Genomic DNA, 26735 nt, shown 5'->3' on the forward strand with positions numbered 1-26735 from the left:
GAAAGAATAGAATAAGAGCCCAAGCCATGCCTAGGAGTCTACACAAGACTCAAGTCACTCAACTATGAGATTAAGCCATAATAATTAAAGAAGACATAAGGAAGTCTTACACTGTATATTTTCATTTAATTAATATATGATTTTTTATTTTTATCTTTTTATTTATACACGCACATATTTTAATATGAAGATAAAAAAATAAAAATGAAGATGTGTATTGTAAGACTTCTATATTAAATTTCTCATAAAAGAATGAAAGTGCTACAACTATTAAGATATTACAAAAAAATAATTTTATAAATTAATATAACTTAATATAATATATTAAATTATAAAATAATTTTATCATATGAAATCGTGTTAGGCTTGAAAATCCGTGTTAGGCTTGAAAATCCATGCAAATGGTAGGATATCTCAGTCTCGGATTTACTTTGTCAAAGTTGGGCTATCATAATCATATTAGGTTTGACTCTTTTGGACATATTTCATTGGACTTGGTTCCAATTGGGCGATGTATTGGGTTAGAGCAAATAATTGGCTATGAATCAGAACTTGGAAACCTTTCAACTTTCCTTGATAACTTTTTTCTATGAGAACAAAGCTTAAACATTTCTTGGTGATGACCTTTGGAGCATTAAGCATTGGCATAGCCGCATATGGTAGAATTCGCTTTACATATTAAGCATAAAAGGAATTACTGAGTCCAACCATACGGTTTACAAGGAAATGACAGGACAGAAACAGAACTTGCACATACAACCGTGGCATTTATTGGATTGAAACATAAACATTACACGACAATATACCAAAGGTTTTAGCATATGTACGATATTAAACAGAAAATATAGGATCAACACTGATTTGGTCTTCCTCTCCCATTTTAGTCTTTCTTATTTTGACGAGTCCTCTTTAGCTAAAAGGATAGATGCAGCAGCTTGCATCACTCTTCACATTAATGGCCTCACATTAATACGAGATGACACCTTCTGACCCAGAGACCTGTCAGCCTGCAGCCAATCGAAGAAAGAACGTTAAAAATCAGTAAGAGAAACCATTAAAGTCGACCATCCAAATTATCTCATATATAATCTTTGAAGGACAGAGAGATAAAAGGCTCACCTGAGAGAGATATGAGACCCAGATGCTGCGGATCTCATGGGTGACACGTGGGTCAGACAAAACCTCAACCCATCGGCGGACACACCTATCTTGCCTGAGAAAACATCCCAAAAGAGATGAAAAAGAAGCATATATTAGTTTGAGACATCTTATTTAATTCTCGTCTATGGTTAAATCAACGGGGGACCGAAGGTACCTGTCTGGTGCCCAGGACCTGTATCTATCTCCTGGTTGTTTAAAGTTGTTCTCCTTCTCGATGACGCGCTGCATTAAACGGTATTTCATGATCAGGGGTGAAAATTCAACGACATATCGAAGGTACATCTCAACAAAAGAAGAACGGATCAACTAACCCGGTCACGTATTCCAGAGAGTATATCACGAGGAATGGGGAATCTCTCAGCAGCACGAACAGGATCAAACCTCGAGGGGTAGTAATTGACCTGAAAATTAGCATTACGGCATCCGTTCAGAATAAATATACAATATTTAAACGAGTATGAGGTTGCATAAATACAAGTCTGAGTCTGATTTGACTAAAAAAATTATGCAGTAACCAGCTTATTAATTAAGTACCTCCTCATCCCTGTGAATGTTATTCATGAAACCCTCATGGTGATTGTTGTGATGAGCACACTTGGGAGCATTAACTGGGAGTTGCAGATAGTTTGGTCCGAGACGGTGCCTGTGAGTGTCGGAGTAGGCAAAAATCCGACCCTGGAGCATCTTATCATTCGAGTAGTAGATACCAGGAACCACATGGGCAGGGTTAAATGCAAGTTGCTCATTCTCTGCAAAGAAATTGTCGATGTTCTTGTTCAAGACCAAGCGGCCGACTGGCTGCAGGGGTATGATGTCCTCGGGCCAGATTTTGGTTGTATCAAGTGGGTCGAAGTCGAATTTGTCCTCATCTTCGGGATCCATTGTTTGGATGTAGAATTTCCACTCAGGATAGTTTCCAGCTGCAATCGCGTCGTAGAGATCCTTGGTGGCATGGCTGTGATTAGTTCCTCCAACCCTAATAGCCTCTTCCTCCAACAAACACTTGACCCCAAGAGTGGGTTTCCAATGAAATTTAACGTAATGCACTTTCCCAGCCTTGTTGATCAGAGTATAGGCCTGAACACCTGCACCTTCGATGTGCCTGTAATCCTGTGGAATACCAATATCATCGAACAGGAGCATGAACGTGTTCAAACTTTCTGGATGGTAGGAGAGGAAGTCGAGAACCCTCCAATACTCCTGTATGTTCGTCTTAGGGTTGGGCTTGAAGGCATGGATCACGTCTGGAAATTTCATTGCATCACGGACGAAGAAGATGGGGAAATTGTTTCCCACAAGATCATAATTACCCTGAGCGTCAAAGAAAAAATGATCAAGATATTAGCAAAAAGGCTATCGCAATTCACTATCATCATTAATGTCAAACACATCTGCTTGCTTAGTTATACGATAAAACATCAAAGGAAAACCTCACCTCTCTTGTGTAAAATTTGACAGCAAAACCTCGAGGGTCCCTAATGGTTTCAGGGCTGCCGCGCTCATGGATAACAGTGGAGAAACGGACAATCACAGGAGTCTGAACTCCGGGGGCTCTCAGGAAATCAGCACATGTAAGGTGAGTAATATCATGGGTGACCTCGAAGAACCCCTTGGCACTGGCTCCCCTGGCATGGACAACACGTTCGGGGATCCGCTCCCTCTCAAAGTTGGCAAGTTTCTCCACCAGATGATAGTCCTCGAGAAGAATTGGACCTGTTAGAAAGAATCAGAGTCACAACTTTAACATGACGCTTCTCAACTCGATCTGTTTCCACAAAAAGAGGGATCTTTTTCACGAGAGGTAACGAGACATACGAAGATGAGGTATGAAGAAGGTGTACACAAAAAAACCAAGAAACCAAGATGACCCAAAATTGCATGATTTGCATTAGAATGCAGGGTGACCATAGTGAATGTCTCTATATCTCCCAAGAGGAGAGAGAATTCCAATGATCTAAATCTCATTGGAATCTCGTGACAGAGGCACAAGGAAGCTAAAAACAAGAAATAGGGAAAAGATCGAGCGACCATGAGGATCCAACTATGTGGCTTGAAGCTAGACTCTGCGGTAGACGCACAAGACGGAAGAAGGTCGCATGAACACCCAACAAAAAAATAATAATAATAACATATGATCTGACGAAAAATTTTTCAATTCAGAACACTATACTTTCTAAAAATCTTCTACTTGCACTTGGTTCATAAGATTGTTTAACGTTGCTAAAAAATAGTAGCAACTTTATGATAGTAAAAAATTAAAAATACCTCGGGATCCAACGGTCAAGGCGGAGTCGTTGTTATAAACCGGAGCACCAGCGTTCGTGGTCCAGAAGGGAGTATTGAAAGCACTTGAGGGACGGAACTGCCATGATCATATAACGCAAACATCATATTCAACAACCTCTTGGCTTAGGGATCAAAGATCATACCAAAACAACGACGACAAAATTAATATCCAAAACATTAATCAAGTAAACACTCCTCTGCTTGATTGCTAAGTATTTAGATTAAAAACATGCTAAATTTGGCATGTCTCAGCCTCAGTCCGAGTCTCTCAGTATTTCCAAATTAAATACAACATGCGGTTGGGACACCATAAATTCGATTCTCATAATTAAAAATAAAAAATAAAAAAAACAGGAGTCACCATCAAGCTAAGCCAAATGGTCAAAACCGTGCGTGCAAACCACACGCTTCTTTTAATCAGTCCATTCTCTATTCATCACGGCTAAATTAGACAGATCAAGAATCTCAGGAGATCCCAAAACATTATAGATGATGTGTTCCAAATTCAAGATCGATCTTACTTACACAGTCACGTCGAATCGGATCCTTTTAAATATCCGCCTGTCGAATGATCATCAGCTTTGATACCATTCATCACTCGGGATATTTAGCACCCCAGTGAGTCTTTCCGGGAGATCTTAATATATTGTTTGGATACTACTCAAGTTGATCAAAGCTTACGCATATACTATATTAATTAACTAGTAATTAATTAGTGACATGATCTTGGACCTTTTCACCCAGTCTGGATGTTTTATATATTAACAAAAATCATTATCCATATATAATTTTATTTTGCTTGCATAGCTAGCATCTTTGTTTCCTGGATCTTAATTCTGGCAACCAGATCCGCAAAAATAAAATAAAAAACATAGATGAGTTAAATATAGACCAAAAAAAAAAGAACCCAAAATAAAGAAGACCCAAGATCAAACTCCCCTGGAATTAGTTCAGAAAGTGAACAATTAATTCAGATAAGGGAAAGCAGAATCAAATGGGAGCTTGAGTAGCACTAGTACCTTGTAGGGATCCATGGTGCAGGTGTCTAGAGGAGAGAGAAAAGAGAGATGATCAGGAAAAGGAGGAGAAAGTGTGGCAATGCCTGCTCTTGATGTGGAAATATTTATAAACAGAAAACCTTGGCCCAGACGCTTTTTCTACTTACAGGGTGTAATTTTACTGTGTAACATTATCGAAAGTATAAACATTGGTTTAATCTTTCCACCTCAGAGTAGCTGATCAATATTTGTCCATGTCTGTAACTTTCAAGCAACAGTTGCAGTAGAAGCTAGGAGGACCTCCGCTAGGCTACTGAAATGGGGTATTGGCCCGCTGAGACTATTCAATACTCATCGATCTAATTTATTTCTGAAAAAATAAATTTTATTAAAAATAATATTAATTTAAATTTTAAATATTAAAAATTATACATAAATTAGTATGTAATTCTACTTTTACAAAAATATTTATTTCTGCCGTATTGTCTGTTTCTCTCACGGACCCACATTCACGGGCTGCAAATTAGTGGGTTTTTTTTTTTATTATTTATTTAAAGCAATTGGGGTAGAAGTGATATTCGATCATGACATATTGCTGATGAAACTAGACAGTTTATAGTGATTCATTAATGGATATTATAAATGAGAATTTCCCATCTAAAATAATTTGAATAATTAGATCAAAGAAATAAATGAGAATAGTTACGAATATCTTGACCTCTAGATAACATATAAAACTATTTTTATATTTTGAAGAGATGGATAAATGAACATGTAATTGTGGAGCATTTTCGTAATCAATCTCTTTGAATTTTATTTATAGTTGTTATATTTTGCATGAAAAAAAAATAAAAAATAAAAAATCGCTCAGGCATAATTTATATAATATGTACCAGAAAAATAGTGAAGGAGAAAAAAGGTTGATAAAATGGAGACTCATACACGTTGTAGTTTGTGGACTTAATTCAAGTATTCTTAGCTAGAGAAAATAAAAGGAAGAGAGCCATTTTTGGATTTTAAACATCGATAAATATATGAAAAGTTATACTCATTATCTCATATATTATTATGTAATATTTTTATTTCTTTTTATCAAATATGTGATCTGTAGATAATAAGTAAAAAAATTTAATTAATTTAAAAAAATAAAATTAGAAAAACTTAAAATAATAAAATAAATATAATATATAATATATAACGATGATGAATAGAAAAGGTCGCAGCTGGCAGGTGGCCCCAACCCCATTTGAAATCCACTAGATAACTCAACAATATTATAATATCATTTATTTTTGCTCCACTTAAAATTAATAAAATAAACCTTCAACCTTCAAAATACAAATAGAAGAAACTTCCTAGCCCTTAAAAAATTCTACAAAAATATTATTCTATGGAGATATAACCCTTAACTCCAAAAACAAAAATCTACCAAAACTACAAAAACCTCACCTCTACCCTAAAAAAATAATTATTTGCAAAAATTAAAATAACTACTTAAGCCTAAAAAATCCCATAAAATATAATAGAATATCTATAAAGAGATTTTGTAAAACTAGAAAATCTAATCCAATTCTTTACTGGAATCTACAATTATTTAACTCAAAATATGTATTGTGAAATATATTAAAAAAATATGTTATGTGAATATCAGTGTTATGACTTCTAACAAAAATAGAAAATCAAAATTTATATATAAGAAAATAACTTTTTATAACAGAAGTTTGATCACTTGTCAAAGACAAATTTCTTGCAAAGAAAATAGAGAAACGGAGTGTTTTTTTTAGGCTGATATTATCGTCCAAATTGCAGACTGAGGAGGAGGAAAGTTAGTTTTGTTGAAATAATTGAGAAATACGAGTTAGTTGGTACGGATAAGATAGCGACTGTTAAATACGGACCTACACATGAGCGTACATTTTGGTCTTTTTCTTTCTTGAAGAAAAATATCTACAGTGCATATATAATTGAGAAATGCTATAGTCACGCGTGCTTTTTCAGTTTTTCCAACCAAAAATCTTCTATTTTTTTTAATTTTATTTTTATTTAAGGATTACGGAAATATCTTTTAAAGATATTATAATTTTTTTATTTTTAAAAATATTAAAAAAAATTGCCTTGACGGAATCCTAATTATTTCCGATGTGTAGCTGTAGAGCTATTAATATATAGATACATGAAATGTAAAACTTAATAATAAATTATTATATATATATATATATATATAAAATAATAATGAGCTTATTACTTCTTATTATTTATTTATTATTTTTTTAATTTATTTATTTAATGGTTAAAAAAATTACTATTAATTAAATTATATATGTTAAAAAAATTAGTTATTAAAAATGCAAAAAAAATATTTAAAAGAAAATAATAAAAAATAAAATTTTAAATATATTATAAAATAATAAAAATGTGACAAAAGAATAATATGCCTATCGTATTTTGTAAACATAAATATATATATATATATAATCAAGAAATCATCTTGTCGACGTGGGATTGAGACGCTGATTTCGTAATTATCTTCATCCTTTGTGTTTGGACCCTGGGGGTTCGAATAATTGAGGGGCCCACTTTATTAGAAAACGTGTTGATTAGATATTAAAATAAGGAAAAGTATAGTTATAAGTATAATTGTGTATTAATTTATACAATATGATGTGATTGATTAAAAAATAGATTTTATAAAAAATAATGTTAATTTAAATTTTAAATATAAATAAATTAATATTGATATATATATTAGTGTACGACTATGTTTATATATAATAAAACTTTTGAAATAATTCAATCACTATTACTCATTTTTTTATTTTTCTTTCGCTAACCTGTCTCAAACGGAAGAAATAAATAATCTAAAAATATCATCACTAACGTACGATAGATCTAAGAATCAGTAACCTTATCTTGTCCAGAAAATAGAACGCAACCTTATCCTTTGAATTTTTTTCTGTGTTTTAAAATTATGGAGCGGGTCCCACTTTAGACACGTGCTGCTTTCTTCTGTATTTTGAGAGATTTGTAGAGATAAAGGAGAGAGTGAGAATTGAATTTGAAGGGGGCTGCTTACCGGTTGATTTTGGTGGTTAGCTAGAATTTTCAAATTTCAAACCACGTGAGAATGGGCCACTTTGGGTTTCCAAGGGCCACTTGCTAGGTCATGACCAGGACAAATCGTTGAATCTTGGCTCCACCGATTCTCGTTCAGCTATTTTCTTTCATTTCTTTTTCATTTTCAAAACCAATATCTCTTTACGTTTTTGTCTAAAGATTGGATTCTCTCCATTTTACAAGAAGTTAACCATATTTTAGTTTTGTTATTTAAATTGATCACTTCGACGAATACTTTTTGAATTAAAAAATAATATTTATACTCTTAAGATATGGTGTATAAATTTTACGTACTTTTTAAATAAAATTAATAAATTTAAAATTCATATAAAAATATATATTTTTTAAAATATATTATATATATTTTTTAAAATAAGTACGTGATGAAATCAAATTTCTGTTTATCATATATGGATTAAATTAAGTTTCAAATAGATGCCAAATATAGAATGATTAAATTGATTTTCCGTTTATCATATTTGGATTTAGGCGATTATGGATGCCCATTTGAAGTTAGGTTATGATGAGATGTGACATTTTGTAGCATACCTCTCTTGGAAATAATACAAGGATCCACATTCGATCAGTTTTAAATCAAGGGTGATATATTGCACATATTGTTTTCTATCACTGTCAAGCATTATACTTACTGATAAGATTAATAAAGATGTAAACAGATAAAAATAGTGTTAAACATAATTTTAAAATGTATAATTTTTGCTTTTTTTTTTAAAAAAAAAAGAAAGTAAAATTTACTTTTAAAATATAAGTTTTTTCATGTGAGTATTCTGATTTATTTGTTTCTTTTAAAAAAATATAAGACTATATAAATTATTTTTCATTAAATAATCTATCTATGTTGAATTTTCGAATATCTCTCAAAACTATTCTCACTTTTTTTTTAATATATGTATTTCAGGTGGATGGTTTTAAATATCAAAAGTTTATTTTATTTATTATTTTAATTCTCATCATCTCATAATATAATATTAAATAATTAAAAATTATTTATTATATTTTATTTTTAAATTTATTATTTAATATTATATTATAAAATAACGAACAAATGATTAAAATTAAAATAATGAATAAATTTTCTCTTTTAAAAATTAAGAATAATGTCAATAGCGAAATTATTTTGAAGTAGATGCCATGTGAAGATATTTGTTCGGTTATCGAGTCTAATCGTATCTTTTTATTTATTTTATTTTATTTTATTTTATTTTATTTAATGACAAAACATCAATAGCTGGCACACACCATGCATTATTTGTCGCTACTGTCCAAATATTTTAGCATTGACAAACAGAAATCGAGAAACTTTGCGTCCACTTGATGAGGTGTAGGGCATTAAGTGCCTGCCAACTTTTGTTCATGAGCTTGGACTTCCAACACGTGCATTGTCCGATTCTAGATATGTAATGTAACAATGACCCAAGAAAACAGCAAGCGGCTCTTTGGCAGCTTCGAGATTGAAATTTCTGCACATGAAAATTGATCTCATTAGTCATAGACTCATAGCCTTACACCTCTTCCTCATTTTTTTGTTTTTTGTACTTCATAATTAAATTAAAGAATTATTTTTTAACGATGTTATAATTTAAAATATATATTTAAAAATATTAAAAATTATATATATTAAAAAATAATCTAAAAATAAAAATACTATACATAACTAATAGTAGCTCTCAACAATAGTTAAGAGCGGTACACATAACACCGTCCTATAATTTAACAAATTCCTACCAAAAGAAGTAACGTCATTGCTCGATAAAACTTAGGCACCACTTAGATTTTTAGTTTTTTTTTTTTAAATAATAATGAGTTGAAATAATAAAATAAATTTTGTAAATTTATTTAAGATAAATTTAGATATGTTTTTTAGAGATTAACATGAGTAAATATATTTATGAAAAATTAAAAAAAAATTACGAATTTTATATTTAAAAAGGCGTTGAGTTAAAAAATATTTATAAATAAATTTTGAATTGCTGTGAATTTAATAATTTAAAAGTGGAGTCTTTAGTATGGGTGTAATTGGTCTGGACCGGTTTTGAACAAAATTTAAGATCGAACTAGCATGTACAGGTTTTACATTTTTTAAAACCTATTACGCACCAGTTATCCTACTAAACCAATACTCTGATTTTATCGATTTCTAATTTGGTTCGGTCCGATTTTATAAGTTTTAATGTACTATATTATATTATATATAATACTATAGTGATAATATATTGTAGTATATTATAATAAGGAATATAATGATATATTATAGTATATTATAATATATAGTGATATAGTATAAATATAACTATTAATATGTACTATATAATATTAGTATAACTATTAATATAATAAATAAAATGATATAAAATTTTAAAATTTAATATTATATTAATCAGTAATTTATCATATAATATAAAATTATTTTATATATAGTTATATATTATATATAAATATAAAAAATAAAATATGTGTATAAATAGATTCAATTTAAAAAAAAAATCGAAATCAGATCGATTTTAGCTAATTTTCAAAAAAATAAAATCGATACTAAATCGAATCAAACTCTAACTAATCGTACCGGTGATCTGATCCAATCTAATTTATCAATTTATCGATTTTTCTTTTACACCCCTAGTCTTTGGGCGATAAATTTGCCAAGTTTCAAACGGCGCCTTAGCCACCCGAAGACGAGGGATTTCAATTCAAGAGCTTCCTTCGTGTTTAATGGGCAGGCAGTACTGTGCAGTGAACCTAGCTAGCGCTTTTGATGGTTCTATGCCGATCTTTATATGCAAATGCTCAGTGCTCACCACATGGACTAAGGAAAAAAGACAAAAAACAAAGAAATAAATGTTCCTATTCTCCTACTCCTTGGCACATCTGCTAAGGTCTTGAACAAGAGATCGAAAAAATTACAAGCAACAGCAAACATTTTCAGTACTCTGATCAGAACTGAAAAAGAAGTAGATAGAATAGATAACGTTCTAAAGCAGCACCACTGGCCCATCAAGTACTGCTTCAGAAGCTTCCGCAGATGTGAAAGGTTTCATTTCCACAGGAGTAGTGATTCTCTTAGAATCAGCCAAATTCAGATCCTCGGATGCAGAACTAAGCCTTTTAGGCGTTTGGATTCAGCAGCAGGCAAAGAAAGGCCAGGGCTTTTGAGAAACTAACATAGAAACAGATGGGTCTACGTGTGGGGACAAGATTACAAGAAAAGCTGTAGGGACTGGTGAAAATGCAGGGACACGGGATCTCATACTTCTGGGCCACGTCCGGCCGATAATATAAAATCGTTCTCAATTCTTTTTTTAAAAAGATCAGTTTTCGTTAGACGCCTCTTGAACTGTTGTTCTGTCGGTGCAAAACATTGCAGTTGCAGGAACGGATGTCGTTATGAATTATGATGTGAAGGATGACAATCAATGAGAGTAGTTTGAAGGGAATGGTACTCTGCTGCAAACGGGAGGACGTCGTGAAGCCCTGAGCGATAATATTAACATTGTTACACGCTGTTTTGTCAACAGGAAAGGCAACAAAATTAAAAGAAGATAATAGTTTGACGTATAAGACTGCAAAGGTTTTGTGAATCTTAAACTGATTGGAATATCTTTCTTCCATAGTTGATTATGGGTAGTTTCCTCGTGAAGATTTTTTTCAATTGTTTTCTATTTTGTCAACAAAATCTAGCGTGCCATGATTTTTTTTACTTTTAATATTGTGAGTTGTTGATCTGTGGTTGCTTAGAGCTCTTAATTCTTTAAAAAAAATAGAAAAAATAATTTGACGTCTTCTCATATCTATTCTAGATTTTCAAAGAATAATGATCTGTACAATATCCAAATATACACCTATCGTGCATTAATTTTATAAAAAAAGGGGGACTTCATCATGAAAAAATAAAAAAAAATTACATTTTCTAGTGAGATTCACTTTTTTACATAAGGTTTGGGCAATATTTGCATATTTTGAACTTATATCTAACACCAGTCATTATTTTCAACTATGAACATGAATAAAGAAAAACATAATTAACAAATTGGAAATGTACCAGTATGACTAACGGTGTATGCATGTTTGCTTTTGCTCATTATTTCATATACATCACAACTGAAGAACAAATGCTCACAGAAATCATTCAATATAAACATGGATACTTCAATCAAAGAAAAGCAAAAAATCACCAAATTGGAACTACTGTAACTTTAAGGAATATGTTCAATCTTCCTTACCACTTCATATACATAACACACTGAATAACAAATGCTCGCTGCAGGCATTCATATGAACATGGGTACTTAATCAAAGAAAAGCTAAATAACCACATTGGAGATCTTATGGAATTTGTTCACTCTTGCTTATCAGCTGTAAAAGTGTGTTTGCTTTCCTTTGAGCTCTATTGGTTCCACTCTTTGCAACCTCTGTCAAGTGCTCATATACTCCAAACTGAAGTGCTGCCAATATGAAAGAAGAATTGTTTGATCCCAACTCAAGAAGAACTGATGTTGCACACTCCTTGTTCTTGGGGGTTCCATCTCGGATGAATTCGACAAGAGTTTCAATAAATGAGAGTTCACCAATCTCTTGTCGTCCATCCGGATGTGATGCAAGAAGTAAGAAAATGGAAAGGGCCTCATCAACCATGCCCAAGTTTGTGTCCTTGAGTAACTGAAGTAAGGAGGGCACAATGCCAGCACTAATGGCCCTGGCCTTATTTGCTTGGTTGAGAGATAAATTGAAAAGTGCAGTGACTGCATCTTTTTTCCCTCTAATTGTCCCATTCTGCAACAGATCTACCAGTGGTGGAATGCCACCTGCTAACCCCACAGTTACTTTATTCTCATCCAGCATTGATAAGCTAAACAAAGCTGCTGCAGAGTTCTCTCTAGCCTCAATATTTCCTTTCTGCAAGACTTCTATTATAGATGGAATGGCTCCTTTTCTAGATATGAGTTTCTTATTAGTCTCATCAATGGATAGATTCAACAGAGCTGTTACAGCATGTTCTTGAATTTTAGAATCTGGATAGGACAGGATATGCACTAATGGCGGGATTCCTCCACTCTTAGCAATTAGAACTCTGTTCTCGGGATTCTCTTTTGAGAGCATACGGATCTTCTTTACAGCCTTTCTCTGCACTTCCAACAGATTAGAAGATAGGCTCTCAACCAAAGACAAGACTTCCTCTTTGAGTTGTGCTGAGGAGCCCTCCTGGCACTCACAAATGTCTTTCTTAGGAAGCTGAAAATTGTTCTTCTCGCACCACTGCAAGATCAGATTTTTGAGAGCATAATTTGGTGCTAGTGATAGGTGAACCAGAGTTTGCCTTGTCTTCGGACAGGTCCGATGGTTGGAGTCGAACCACTTCTGTATGCTTTCTCTCTCGTATGTCTTTGATTAATAGCCAGAGAGACAAGGGTACAAAAATAGAAAATAAATATTAATTTCCATAAGAAAATGAATTCAACTGAATACAGCCCTTTTCTTCCTAACTACTTGTGCCACTTATATTCCATGTTCATATAACTTATTGAACTACTATACTATTGGTTAACTGGCAAATTAAAGTATTCTACTTACCCAAACAAAGAAAATGAAAATACAAGGGGATTAGGCACTTAGAGATTACCTGTCCACTTGCAACAATAACAGGATCCGTCATTATCTCTAGTGAGATCGGGCAAAGGAACTCGTGAGGGATAATTAAAGATGTGCACTTCTCAAGCATTTTAGGCATTACAGGATCTTCAAGAACATTTGTGACTTCCATGCCTGCAACTTGTTTGAATTTGTTAAGAAGATCAATGATCTGTTGGGTAGTCTCTGCATTTTGCCGTCCTCTTTCTCTAACGAGGTTCCTCACAGCTATTGTCTCTATCTTAAGGTCCTCGATGGTATGCAGCGCCAGTTTTTTTGCTAATCGTTCTATTATGGCACTGTCAGCATTCCGGTCATCCGTTTTAGAAAACACCACCATCATATCCATTGCTAGTTCTATGTCCTGTGTATCCGTTCGCTTCCTTGCTCTTCTAAGTTGCACGCTCATTAGCTCAATCTGAACCACAGCATAAGCACAACTTTTAGAAACTTGAAGTGAAGAACAATATTATCTCATACAATGTTAAAAGAACTGGCTTAGATTATATAAACTTATGATCTACATCGATGCAATCAAACTACTTTGTTAAATCTCTTCAAACCCTTTCATATCTTTGTATCTCTCAGTTACATTTCAGTTCCCAACATCGAAAGCCTATAAGGGCTTACAGAAGAAAAACAGGGGACAAGAAGAAAGAAAAACCTTGACAATGCAAATATTCTGAACAGATGATGCTACATACTTCGAATGATTTATTTAGTTTTTTCAAGATTTTAGCGAAAGTATTAATTGAAAACACAAGTAATTGAAAATAAATTAACTTTTTCTATGTAAAATCCATTGCCTTCTACAGAGTTCAGAACAGACAACAGATGAATCATTAGCTGCTTTTAAAATCACAACTTTTAGCCTATGAGCTATATGGCTAATTCTTCGAAAACCAAAGGCTGATAATTTCTCACCAAGACAACAAAGACAAGAACAAGATGCACGTTATGATTTGACAGAATATAATTTCATATTGGGGAAAAAAGGGCGATGCTGATAGAAAATACCTGCTCTTTCATTTCGTCCGAGACCTCAAGCGCCTCGCTAGGGAAACCATCCAAAGCTTGACTAAACTTTTCATAAACGGCATAAAATTTGACTGTGACCGCCTCGCTTTCCAATGCCTAAATTGACAGCAAACCAGAATATATGAAAAAAATAAAAGGAGAGAAAAAGTTAATCCTTCTATGAAAGAAGATTCTCAAAAAGTTTCAAAGTCCTAACCAGATGGATCTTGCTACCCTCATTGCAGGTTTTCAGTAATTTCTTTGCCATGAGAAAAGCCTTCTTCAAATTCCACAACCAAACAACACCAGCCTCCGGAAGCGGCTTTTCGAGGTCCCTGATCTCTTCAAAAAGCGGCAACAAGACCTTCATGCGCCTAACAATACCGCAGCATTCTTTCCTCTGCGTCCTTCGGTAATCGCCAAACCGAGCCACTGATTCAACCACCCCCACTAGTTCTTCAACCACATCCAACTTGTCCGGCTGGTTCGAAGCGCCATGCACGTTACCTTCCTCTACAATTTCCACTACACCTCCTTCTCCCTCCTCTCGCTTTACATCCATTGTCATGGATCTGCAGCCACTGCACAACCCAGAAAGCTAGGGTTTCTGGGGTTTTTATATCAAGTACTCTGCCACTGAAATAGAGGTTCTAATTATTTTCCCTCCTTTCTACCACAGCATAATAATGGCCGTGGTCGGGAAGGTTGAGGGAAAGAGAAACGAGAAGAGAAAGAAACCCTAACCCTAATATCCAGTGTGTAATTACAGGGCAGCGGTGCTTCTTTGGTGGGTGGTAAAGAAGGTTTTCGCGGGCTTTTCGGGTTTCTGTTCCTTTCGTGAGGAAATGCTTTTCGCGGAGCCTAAAATAGAAACCAACTTTTTTGAAAGGTTGTTAGTCTCGTACAACGGCTAGATAGTTCTGTATAAATATGAGGTGCTGAATTGTTAAAATTATTAAAGGAGAATCCCTCGACACGTGAGAGAAGTGTTTAAAAATAGACTTCACATTATTAAATTTATTTATTTATTTATTTTTTGGTTGGTTTATAATTTTGAGCAGTTTAAAATTACTTAATAATTACTCCATACTAACGTTCACGCAACATTTTAATATCATCAAATTTCGGCGATCTACCAATGTTTCAAACATGGGTAAGATATTTCTGTCATGGATGCTGATATAAAAAAATCAATGAATAGTAATAAAATAATTTAAGTTAAGATATTTTATGAAATTTTAATAAATGAAAGAAAAAAATTAAATAAAATATTATAAAATTAAAATATTATTATAATATAATTTATTTTGTAATTAAAAAATTAAATTATTTTTGTGTTTTATTTGAAAGTTTGAAAAAATTATAATGATTAGATAAAAAAGTTAAAAACTTGAAATTGGAAAGTGTTTATATATGAGTTATGTTTGAATGTTAAGATAAGATTTTTCATATCATCTCGCCACCCAAACGGGGCCTAAGGATTGTTTGAGAACACAAACAATTTCAAACTTCTTTTATTTCATCTTAAAATTTCTAAAATTTTCTTTTCAAATATCACTTAAATACAAATACTTTTCAATTTCAAGTTTTTAACTTTTTCATCTAATAATTACTTAATCATTATAATTTTTTTAAACTTCCAAACATTATACAAAAAAATCATACAACTTTTTCAAATTTTAAAAACAAAAATAATATTAAAAAATATTATTATAACTTTATAATATTTTTATTTAACTTTTTCTCTCTCTTTTTCCAAAATCTAATAAAACACTCACTTCATCTAATCCAAACGAGGCCATAGTGCTTATTTAGGAACACAAACCATCTCATATCATTTTATATTATCTCAAAATTTATCATAATTTCCTTCTCGAACATCACTTAAATACAAACACTCTTCAATTTTAAATTTTTAACTTTTTTATTTAATCATTACCTAATCATTACAATTTTTCCAAACTTTCAAATAAAATACGAAAATCATACAACTTTTTTAAATTTTAAAAACAAAAATTATATTAAAAAAATTAAATTCTAACAATATTTTAACTTACAATATTTTTCTTCAACTTTTTGTCTCTTTATTCCCAAAATCTAATAAAATATCTTAACACAAACAATTTCACTATTATTCACATATTTCTTATATCATTTCATTTCTCAAATATATCCTATTATTGAACTAGTTAAATGTAAAAGAAAAATTATATTATCAAGTCATTGTGTAAATCACACCTAATAAAGTGCTTATTCGAGAGTAGAATACTCAATGTGTAATATGTATCTCATGGCAAAACATAAGAAAACTAGGTTCTTCGTATAGTTTGTAACAGCCCGCTAGAAATTTAATTGTGAAATTTCTATTAATTTTAGAAATCTCGTGAAAACCCCATAAGTTTTCACGAATCCATTAATCGTATAGGTTTTTGTCTAACTACATAGTTAGTGTTATTATTTACTATGGTATCAGAAGTGTGTTTTTGATTATTGGAGATAGTTAGAAGTGTCAAAATGTATTATGATTTGTGCCATTAGAATCGGAAGGTTATTTAAAGTCTTATGGCGCAATAACATTTTTTCATATTTTCGGACAAAACGTCTGTTCAAAATTGTAGATATTATTGGATAAAAAAAAATATCTTTAGGTAATTTTCGTGAATATTATTGGGTAAAAATATTTTGAATTTATTTTTATAGATATTATTAGATAAAAATATCTTAAGTTGATTTTTGTAGATATTATTGGATAGAATATTATGAGATAATCTTTTATAGATATTTTGGGTAGGAGAAAACCACACTCAACTCTCAACTCCAGCTTTATCACCTCCCTTATCTCGTCCATAAATATGTCCAGCCAGCACCCATGAACTTATCTTCAATTACACCTTCCAATAAAAGATTATCAAACACTCTCTCTCAGACAGCTTTTAGGAGTTCTTTTGCACGCCCATTTCGAAGTTGTTATAAGTGTTTTATCATAAAGTCTCCTTCATATAAATTGTTTCTTTTTTAGTCTAGTTTACATGGATATCTTATTTGCCCCATTTGAAGATCATTTGGTCAGTAAAATATTGTGTAAACTATAAAAAGGTCATTCTGAAAGATAAACTGGAGAATATGTTATAGTTTGGAGTTTTTGACCAAGCTAATGGATAGATATTGGTCCGAAATTTTTATGGAGTATTGTTAACATGTATATGTGACTATTGGTTGAGGATTTTTGCATGATTAAAGGTTTTGATGAAAGATTTTCTTAGATTTAGAAACTTAGAAACTGGAAGAAGAAAAACAGTTTCTGTTTTGAGAAAGTTTAACTCTTTGGTGGTCTAAACCTATTCTAATGACTTTAATAATTTTATTGGAGGATCCTAAGTATCTTATATACATGTTATATTATTATTTTGAAGATATTTGATGTTAGTTTCAAAGATATGAAATTTTATGCAAAGAGATATTCAAATAAGTCAAAGTGTGGATATTCTTGGCTAAATTTATGTTTTTGTTAATTTCTAACCATGCGATCTTGAATTAGAAGCTTATATATGTTTTAGGACATCTTTTTAAACCATGTGATGGTTTGGTTTGAAGATCATATATTTATAAGTCATAGATCAAGAGATTTATCAAAACTAGTTGAGGAAAAAGTTTCTGTTTTTGGACTAAGTGTAAAACCAAAAACTCCAAATGTTATTTTGTGATTTTGGTGACTTTGGTTTGATGATTTAAAGCATGGTTGATGTTAGGATGATATTATGAATATGTTAGAAGTAAGATTTGATTTTTGAAACTCTTGGAGATGTTTTGATTTAAGGTCAAAACTTGTGATTTAAGTGCTTGGATCTTTTTACAAAAAAGTTTGGTGTTGATTATTAGCTTTTTCTAAATGGATGTTTTAAGTATGATTTTGAACTTAGGATTGAAAGATGTTTGTTGCAAAATTTTGGTTTAAGCATGAGTTTTGAAGTTGAAAAGAATTGCAACAAAAAAATAAGGGAAATGGCCTATGGATGTTTCGGACATAGTGTGTTTTCCATAGTTGTGTTTTGTTTTAAATTTTTCTGAGTTGATATTTAAGTCTAGGACAAAATTTACATGAGGAATGTAAATTTTGGAAACTTTTGGAGCTAGTATGCAAAATCCTTAAGTTATGGGTAAAACGGTCATTTTCCCACATGTAGAGAGTAAAATGAAAATTTTACTCTTTAAGTTAGTATTTTCCATATTTCAAATTATTAGTGATTTAGTTCTAACTTTTAGAATCACTAATTACAGTTCCTCGTGATCGCACTTGAAGTTTTATAAGAAACTCGGAGATCGAGGTAAGTTAGCTTTTAACTTACTAGCAATCTACTGTGTATGTGTGCTAAGTAAAGGAACTACAGTGTATGTATGTATGTTATCATATATGTCATGCCATGCCAAGTTATCACGTAATTATCTATTATACAGAATTTATTCTGTCATCAATTTTTATCTGTTACATAATATATTCTGTCATGTATTACTGTACATTACAAGTATGTCATGTTAAATATGTTGTCTATTATATGTTATGCCATGTTACGAAATGTTTCTATCTCAAGTTGGTCATGTATTTCAAGTTATATTCAAATCACGTTATGTTACGTCAGGGCTCCAGTCCTTTCGTTTTCCAGTCACGTTTCATCTTGAGTACATTCAGTTTGTGTAAAATACATGGGGCCACAACAACTGTGGAGTATGTATTTAACTGCATTGTGATGTGTAGAATACATGGGGCCACAACAACTGTGGAGTATGTATTTACACGTAGAATACATGGGGCCACAACAACTGTGGAGTATGTATTTTTCATGTTAAGTCAAGTTTGCGTAGAATACATGGGGCTACAACAACTGTGGAGTATGTATTTACACGTAGAATACATGGGGCCACAACAATTGTGGAGTATGTATTTTTCATGTTAATTCAAGTTTCAGAATAAGTTCATACTAAGTCAAGTTTCAGATCAAGTTTATGTCAAGTCAAGTTCAATTCATGTTTCAATTTAAGTTATGTCAATTATGCTATATTGTACGCTAAGTTATGCTTTAATTATTTATGAATTTAATTATGCATTTATGCTTTTACTGTCATCCATGCATCATTAGCATGTGTGGAAGTTTTTTGTTAACTTGCTGAGATTTGAAATCAAATCTCACTGTGGTAGTCCCAACTACCATTCCCCCCGAATGGTAGATCTTGTTACAGGACCTGAAGGAGGATCAGGAGCTGACCAACTAGACACAGTCGATTGAACGACGGTGCGTCGTTAATGTTAATATAGTAGTTAAATTACTACTTGTACGATAGAGTTGCATCTCCAGTACTTTTGGATCATAACTATTTTGGACTAGTATTGTGATTTTAGTTGTTCAATAGGTTTTTATGTATGGAGTATGTTTTAAGCATTTGGGATATTTTCAATTTGGTGTATAGTATTGCTAAAGAAAAAAAAAATTATCCGCTGCGAATATTGCATATTTTTATATGCATGTTAGGAACATTGCATCTTATATGTCATGAATGGGGGCAGGTAACCTTGTGTTGCATGTCTCGACGCTTCAAATTTCCGTTCGATCCCAAACGGAATTTGGGGGCGTCACATAGTTTGTATAATTCATCTACTTAAGCCTAAGGGCAAGTCTGGACACATCTACTTAAGCCTAAGGGCAAGTTTGGACATTATGAGAATTTTTAAAATTTCTCATAATTACATTTACAAATATCACTCAAATATAAAACACATTTCAAATTTAAATTTTTTATTTTTTTCATTTAATTATTATTGAAATCCAAAAATTAAAAACCCCAAAACCCTAAATCCCACACCCTAACCCCTAAACCCTATACCCCCTAAAACCCAAAAGCCCTAAAACAAACCCTAAACCCTTAAACCCAAGCCCTAAACCCTAATCTCCTAAAACTCTAAAACCCCAAGCCCTAAACCCTAACACCATAAACCCTAAAACCTAAATTCTAAGTCCTAAATTTGAAACCCAAAAATCTACCCTTAAAGCCAAAACCCCAAGCCGCTAACCCCCAAACCCTAAAACCCAAATCCCATGAACTCTAAACCCCTAACCCTAAACCCCTAAACTCTTTTTGCTGGTGGGAGCTAATTAACTTCTTATAGTGGGAGTTAATAAGTAGCTTGCAACTTCCTCACCCATGTTCAAATGGATTATGAGATATTCATTTACTAATATCTCTCACTTGTCCACAATGGATGTTGCCGAAGCATGCGACTCATGATAAGGCAATGGTAGGAGTAGATCAATCGTGCCACATATTGTTTGTGGTAGAATCCGAGTTGTTGAGAGCCTGGCCCAAGACCAAAGACTTGAGTTGATGAGAGCCTGGCCCAAAAGTGTACAAAACATGACGTTAACAGTGGCGTTATCTATGGGATTGGTCATAGATTTCATGTGTCATTCATATGTCTACGACAACCTGTTCTCAGATGACTTGGGGTAAGAGGAAGCAACATCAATAAACATGGATGCAAGATTAGCTACAATGGAACAATTGGTGACGTTAAGTCCATAAACACTAGAGGGAATGGTGACGTGGAGGAGGAGAGGATGAACATGCAAAAAGAGCTGCGTAACCTTAAAGAAAAGTACGAGGAAATGGTGAGAAAGATGGGCATCTCATCATCGGTGGACCACTACTCATGGTGAGAAAGAGCCTAAATGCATACTTGTCTAGGTTCAACAAAGAGCGCATGATGACAGATGACTAGGACAAAAAGATAACTCTGGCAGTACTACTAGGAGTAGTATGACCTCAGTCCTAGTTCATAGTAAAACTAGCAAGGAGGACCCCAGCCACACTGCAAGAGTTCAAAGATCTAGCTGACAACTTCATCAACATCGAAGATATGCTCCACGCCTTGACCGAGCCAAGGAACAAAGAACTAGAGTGGGCGTATAAGAAAGGTAGGGCCTTAACCAAGGGCAAAGCTTGTGAGAAGATGTATCAAGGGCTGCACAACGGGAGGAGAGAACAAACCCCCTCAAGGGTTTGGGATTTCAGCTTGACTGGTCAGTGCTTGCCATCCAAAAGGACGACCGCCTGCCCAACCAAGATGACTGCTACAAGGGCAATAACTGCCGCCACTGCACCTACCACCAGTCCACTACTCATAACATTGAAAGACTATCACTCTTTGAAAAGGGGAAGGGACCAGGTGTATCAGCCAAGGCAAAGGGAGGTCCCGGGATGAAAGAAAGCCTAAGGCGAAGAGAAGTCAAGCAAAGGCCCCCCCGCGTGGTCGCCCTAGTCGCCATGTCAGGGAGGACCTCCATTGGGGGAGATTAGCACCATCGCATGGGGGTTCGCGGGCAAAGGTGAAAGGCACATACGCTAGAGAGGCTCGACACCGAGAAGTGTACTCGGATGAGTACCACCCCGCCAAGTATCGAAGGAGCAAGTCGGCTCCCATAATCTCCTTGGGAGAAGGTGACAAGGAGGGGGCCCTTTACCCGCATGACCCCCTTGTAGTGATCATGTTGGTCGCCAACTTCACTACAAGAAGGATTCTCGTCATAACAGCAACTTAGTAGACATCCTTTTCTAGTAGGAAGCCTTCACTTAGATGTAGAGGTGAAAATTTAAACTGGTAAACCGAAAAATCGGCCCGGACTGGTTGGTCCGAGACAGGTTTCTACATTTTAAAAAACAGTTAAATCCGATCCGGTTTCAGTTTTTGGCTTTTTGGGACTGGACCAAACCGAATTATAAAATATATAAGTTAATTTTTTATATTAGATAAAATATTATATATATACTTTTTATATATAATTATATATAAAATAATTTTATACTACAATTTATAACATAAAATCTTAAATGTTAAATATACATTTTTTTGATCATATGTTATTAATATACAATATATATATGTTAATTACATTTTATGATCTAATAAATTCTCAACATATTCTGTTTGATAAATACATAATATATTAGCAATACTAATATAGTATATTAATTATATTTTGTTTTAATTAATTAGTATACATTCAAAAATTATATATATTTTTAATAACATTGGCACTTGATTAAAACTGAAAAATTGGACCAAACCGGACTGGAACTGGAAAAATTGGAAGTACCGGTTTAGGAGAGTAACCGGTCTGGGATTAGTTCTTGAAAATGCAAAAAGAGTGTCAAAACCGGTGTATATCGGTTCAATTCAAAAATTTGTACAAAATCGAACTGGATCGAACCGAACCTATTACACCCCTACCCAGATGCCTACCCAGATGGGGATAGACGCCGCTCGAATCCAGCCAGCCAACTCTCAATAACCTGAAGGCGATCACCTCCACCTTTTACCTGAAGATGAAGTTCCCAACCTGTCGAAGAATTGGGAGATCTGAGGAGAACAAGTCCTAGTGCGAGAGTGCTACGTGGAGGATTTAAAGCCCAGAGCTAGTGAGGTACACATGGGTCACCCCCTGGCCATTTAAGAAGATGAAGCCTCACATGAGGAGGTCAGCGAAAGAGGTTAGATATGCACCTCGCATGAAGTTTCAACCAATCTTCATCAACGACTTCCCCTGCTGGGCTGGATGAGGAATGAGGGGCACATATCACAATTAGCAAAGGGAGCAAATCGCCTCACTCCTTCAAGTTTTGTAATTTGTAATTTACATGTCTGTCAGTTGTGTAAACTCTATTAAAAGCATGAATTTTTCAAGAATATAATATGTAAATTCGATATCTCCATCAACATAAGTCTCTATCAATTGAATCTTCAACAACTTACCTCCCTGCTGGACACCAAAGGGATAGATCATGCCTAAATGCTACTTTATCCTACCTGCAGTAGGGTGTGGGTCCACCTTCAGCTGCCCGACAACATACCTTTCTCATGAACATCAACAGGTGGGAGTGGGTCTAGTTCCAGACTGCCTAGTAACTTATCTCCCAACAAGGCTCCAATGGGCAAGATAAGCCTTAAAGCCACCTTTTCCCTCTCGTAGGGGAAAGCAATCTTGCCCTTTGGCCATCTGAAAACTTACCCCGACCTCCGCTACGATGAAGAGTGAGATCAGCACTAGCCTGACCCTTAGTTACCTTCTCTGTGATGCCAACGGATGAGAGTGGGTACAATCTCAAACTGCTCAAACAACCTACCTCCCTGCAAAGTAAATAGGCAGGTTCACCTCCCCCTCCAGGCAACCCAACTCCCTCCCACAGTGGAGAGCAAGCTCATCCTTTCAGTTGCCAGAACAAATTATCCTATCCCCATCATAGCGAAGTGTGGATTGGCTGCTCAGTCTTAATGCCTAAGGTTGCTTTATCCCTTCTGCAGGGAAGTGTGGGCCAGTTCTTGACTGCTCAACACTTACCTTCCTTGTGAGCATAGGCGGGAGTAGGTTCGGCCCCATATTGCCCAGTAACTTACCACCCTGTGGGGCTCCAGAGAGTGAGGTGAGCCTTAAGGCCATTTTCTCCCTCTCACAGGATAGAGCGGATCTGGCTCTCTGGCCACCTGAAAACTTACTCTGACCTCTGCCATGACAAAAAGTGGGATCAACGCTAGTCTGGCCCGCACTTACCTTCCTTGTGATGCCAACGGTCGAGAGCGAGCTGAGTCACAAACTGCTCAAACAACCTACCTCCCAATGAGGACTGACAAGCAGGACCAACCCTAATGGAGGTCTAACCTCTCCACGGAGGAGAGTGGGTCCAGCCTCTTGGCTACTTGAACAACTTACCCGGCCCCATTACAGTGAAGTGCAAACCAGCTTCTCAGCTATCTAACAGACTACCTCCTGGGGACTAAAGGGCCTAAGGCATCACAACCTCTCCCTCGACGGAGTGCAGATTTAGTCATTCGACTACCCGACACAACTCTGGAACGCTATCTCCCGTAACATAAAATCTCCAATTTTCACCACACCTCAGTAAGACAATTCAAGTTTGTGAATTTTAGAAGTTACTTATACTAACTGTTTGACTTTTGCTGTTTGAACACACCACTCCTACTTATCTTCTCGATGAGGACCAACAAGTCAGTCCAGCCTTAAGGTAGCCTGGCCTGTCTCAACTGCCCCAACATAACCCAAGGCGAGTTCAGCCTTAACGAGCTACTTGACCCCCTTGCCTAGCGCAAAGATCAACAAGGTGAGCAGTGCATCTGAAGAACTAAGTTGAGTCACTTGCCTTCAGAATGCCTAGCGTGTCACCATTTTCAGGAAAAAATTAACAAGTGGGAAAGGTCAGGGACTGCCCAACCACATTCATGAGCACTCTGTGCGGTCAAGACCATCTCCAGCCTAACTCCAGCTATGTGTTGAAGTAGCTAATTGTGTGACAACTCACCTTCCATGAAGAGGAACTTGGCTCAAGGCATCCCGACCTCTCTCCCCAAGGAATAGAGGTCCAGTCACCCTTCGGAGCGATTTAACTCCCTAAGGTTGTGGTTATTCAATTACAAAAAGAAAGAAGAGGGGGGGGGTCAAGCTCACTATTGAATTACCCATGGTGCCAACAGTGACATCTCTTACCCGACACGCCCACTTGAAGCCTACAGAATATATGTGCAAGGTATAAGTAGGAGAAAGCGAAAGAAACGAGCTTAAGAAGTGGTCGGTGAGGAGAGGCTTAACCCCTGTCTCCACGAACTAAGGAGACAAGGAAATCAGGGTTTCAGCAGACCCATCAAGACGGCCAGCGAAAAAGTAAAGCAAAGGCAGCAAACTAAAATGTAGACAACAAAAAGAGAAAAAAGAAATAAAACGCAAGTTATTCACAATTGAAGTGTTTACAAAAATGAAAAAAGAATTGGAAAATCACATAGAAGGAAACGAGCTTAAGACGCAAGAGAAAACGAAGGAAACAAGCTTAAGAAGTGGTTGGCGAGGAGAGGCTTAACCCCTGTCTCCGCAGACTACTAAGACAAGGAAATCATCAGCGGACTCATCCGGACAGCCAATGAAAAAGTAAAGTAATGGCTGCAAACCAAAACGCACGACAACAAAAAGAGAAAGAAGAAACAAAACGCAAGTTCATTCACAATTGAAGTTTTTACAAAAAGGAAAAAAAAAAAAGGAAAATCACATCAAAGTGTTACAAAGAAGGAAATACAAAATTATGAAGGGGGTGTCAAGATCCGCCTCAAACTCAGTGGGATTGACCTCTGGAGCGTTAAGGGTCGCCTCGGGCACGGCAACATTGACCTCTGGAGCATCAAGGTCCGTCTCAGGCACAATGGGGTCGACTTCAGGAGTGACAAGGAACGGCCCCCTTAGGATTAGCCACAGAAGCATCAGGGTCGGAAGGAAAGGCATTGAGGATCCTGTCTCAGCCCAAATTACAACCATGCTTATGGGCGTCAGGATCTGGAATGAGCTCGTAGACGTCGAGGGCTCACAAATGTGCCTCGAATGCCCTTGAATTCGTCCGAGGGTTCTCAATGACATAGTCCCACATCCTCTTGAGGCCTTTGATGTACCTGTATGCCCAAGATTGGTCACGAAAGAATAGGGTTGACCTCAACTGCCCTTCTAGGTGGGAAACAACCTCCGGGACTTGGGATATATCACTCCATAAATCCGCAATGACAATGTTTGGGGTGGCCATCTTGGATTTTCTCCAACTCCTTTGAAGCCTCTTCGGACCTCGTCTTCTCGTAGTCAGCTACGGCCTGAGCGGCCGACAATGAGTCCTCCCCCCTTTAGAGCGTCTAAGAGGGATCAACATTCTTCTTCTAGCAGCTTGAGCTACTATGCCTCAGAGTCTTGGCGGCCCCTCAACTTAGCGTTCTCCACTTGAAGTTGTTGCAGCAACTCATCGAGGGCCGTCACCGTGGTTGTCAACATGTCAACCGACTCCTAAGCTGAGATGGTCACTGTCGAAGCTGTCAAGACGTCATTACGAGTCAGCTCGGCCTACTCCATCGTCGAGGCCAACTCAGTCTTCAAGGTCTTCCGCCACTGATGAAGATGCTCGACCCATTCTTGACTCTATGAGCATGCAAGCTGCGCCCCGCCAGCTCAATCTCCAGGTTCCCTTTCTCCTCTCTCTCTCTGCGTGCACAACGGTGGGCCAATAGGTTGGGTTCTCCTATTCAACTACCTTCTTTCTACTCACTATGAAAGCGACTAATTGATTTGCTCCTTGTCACCAACAAAAAATTGAAAGGAAAAAGATAGATCAATGAGAAAAAAAAGAAAAAAAAAAGAAAAAAAAAAGAACCTTAGTGAAGAAGCCCATCAGGGACTTAGTCATCCACTCTAGAGACTCTGCCTGAGCTCTCCCAGCTTCAGAACGGGTGGACAAAGGGATGGCCTCCACTAGGCATCCGCTGGAGATGGCCACGCAACCACCTACACTCTCAATTGCGCCCACAACCTCCTTAGTTGAGCCAATGACTAAAGAATGAAAAGGGCCCTTAGTGGCGAATGGCTGCTCCTCTCTAAGAGTCGGGCACTCCCTTTCCTCACTAGAAGCGCGCAAACCTCCTTCCTCGGACCT

General features: G+C 35.4%; 2 protein-coding genes across 2 annotated transcripts; both read right to left on the minus strand.

The window, feature by feature from the left end:
* Positions 1-657: 657 nt before the first annotated feature.
* Positions 658-4625, minus strand: LOC122315684 (catalase isozyme 3-like). Its single transcript, XM_043131759.1, has 8 exons — positions 4467-4625; positions 3427-3523; positions 2597-2874; positions 1696-2472; positions 1473-1562; positions 1316-1383; positions 1120-1213; positions 658-1007 (listed from the first exon to the last, which is right to left on the minus strand). The coding sequence occupies exons 1-8, from the start codon at positions 4479-4481 to the stop codon at positions 948-950; spliced, it is 1479 nt and encodes a 492-aa protein (XP_042987693.1). The 5' UTR covers positions 4482-4625; the 3' UTR covers positions 658-947.
* A 7051-nt stretch (positions 4626-11676) lies between these two features.
* LOC122315178 (U-box domain-containing protein 15-like) lies at positions 11677-15017 on the minus strand. The gene is made up of 4 exons (XM_043130967.1): positions 14437-15017; positions 14220-14336; positions 13195-13620; positions 11677-12956 (listed from the first exon to the last, which is right to left on the minus strand). The coding sequence occupies exons 1-4, from the start codon at positions 14785-14787 to the stop codon at positions 11901-11903; spliced, it is 1950 nt and encodes a 649-aa protein (XP_042986901.1). The 5' UTR covers positions 14788-15017; the 3' UTR covers positions 11677-11900.
* Positions 15018-26735: the final 11718 nt, after the last annotated feature.

The sequence above is a fragment of the Carya illinoinensis genome, chromosome 7 (genome assembly GCF_018687715.1).
Source record: "Carya illinoinensis cultivar Pawnee chromosome 7, C.illinoinensisPawnee_v1, whole genome shotgun sequence".
NCBI lineage: Eukaryota > Viridiplantae > Streptophyta > Magnoliopsida > Fagales > Juglandaceae > Carya > Carya illinoinensis.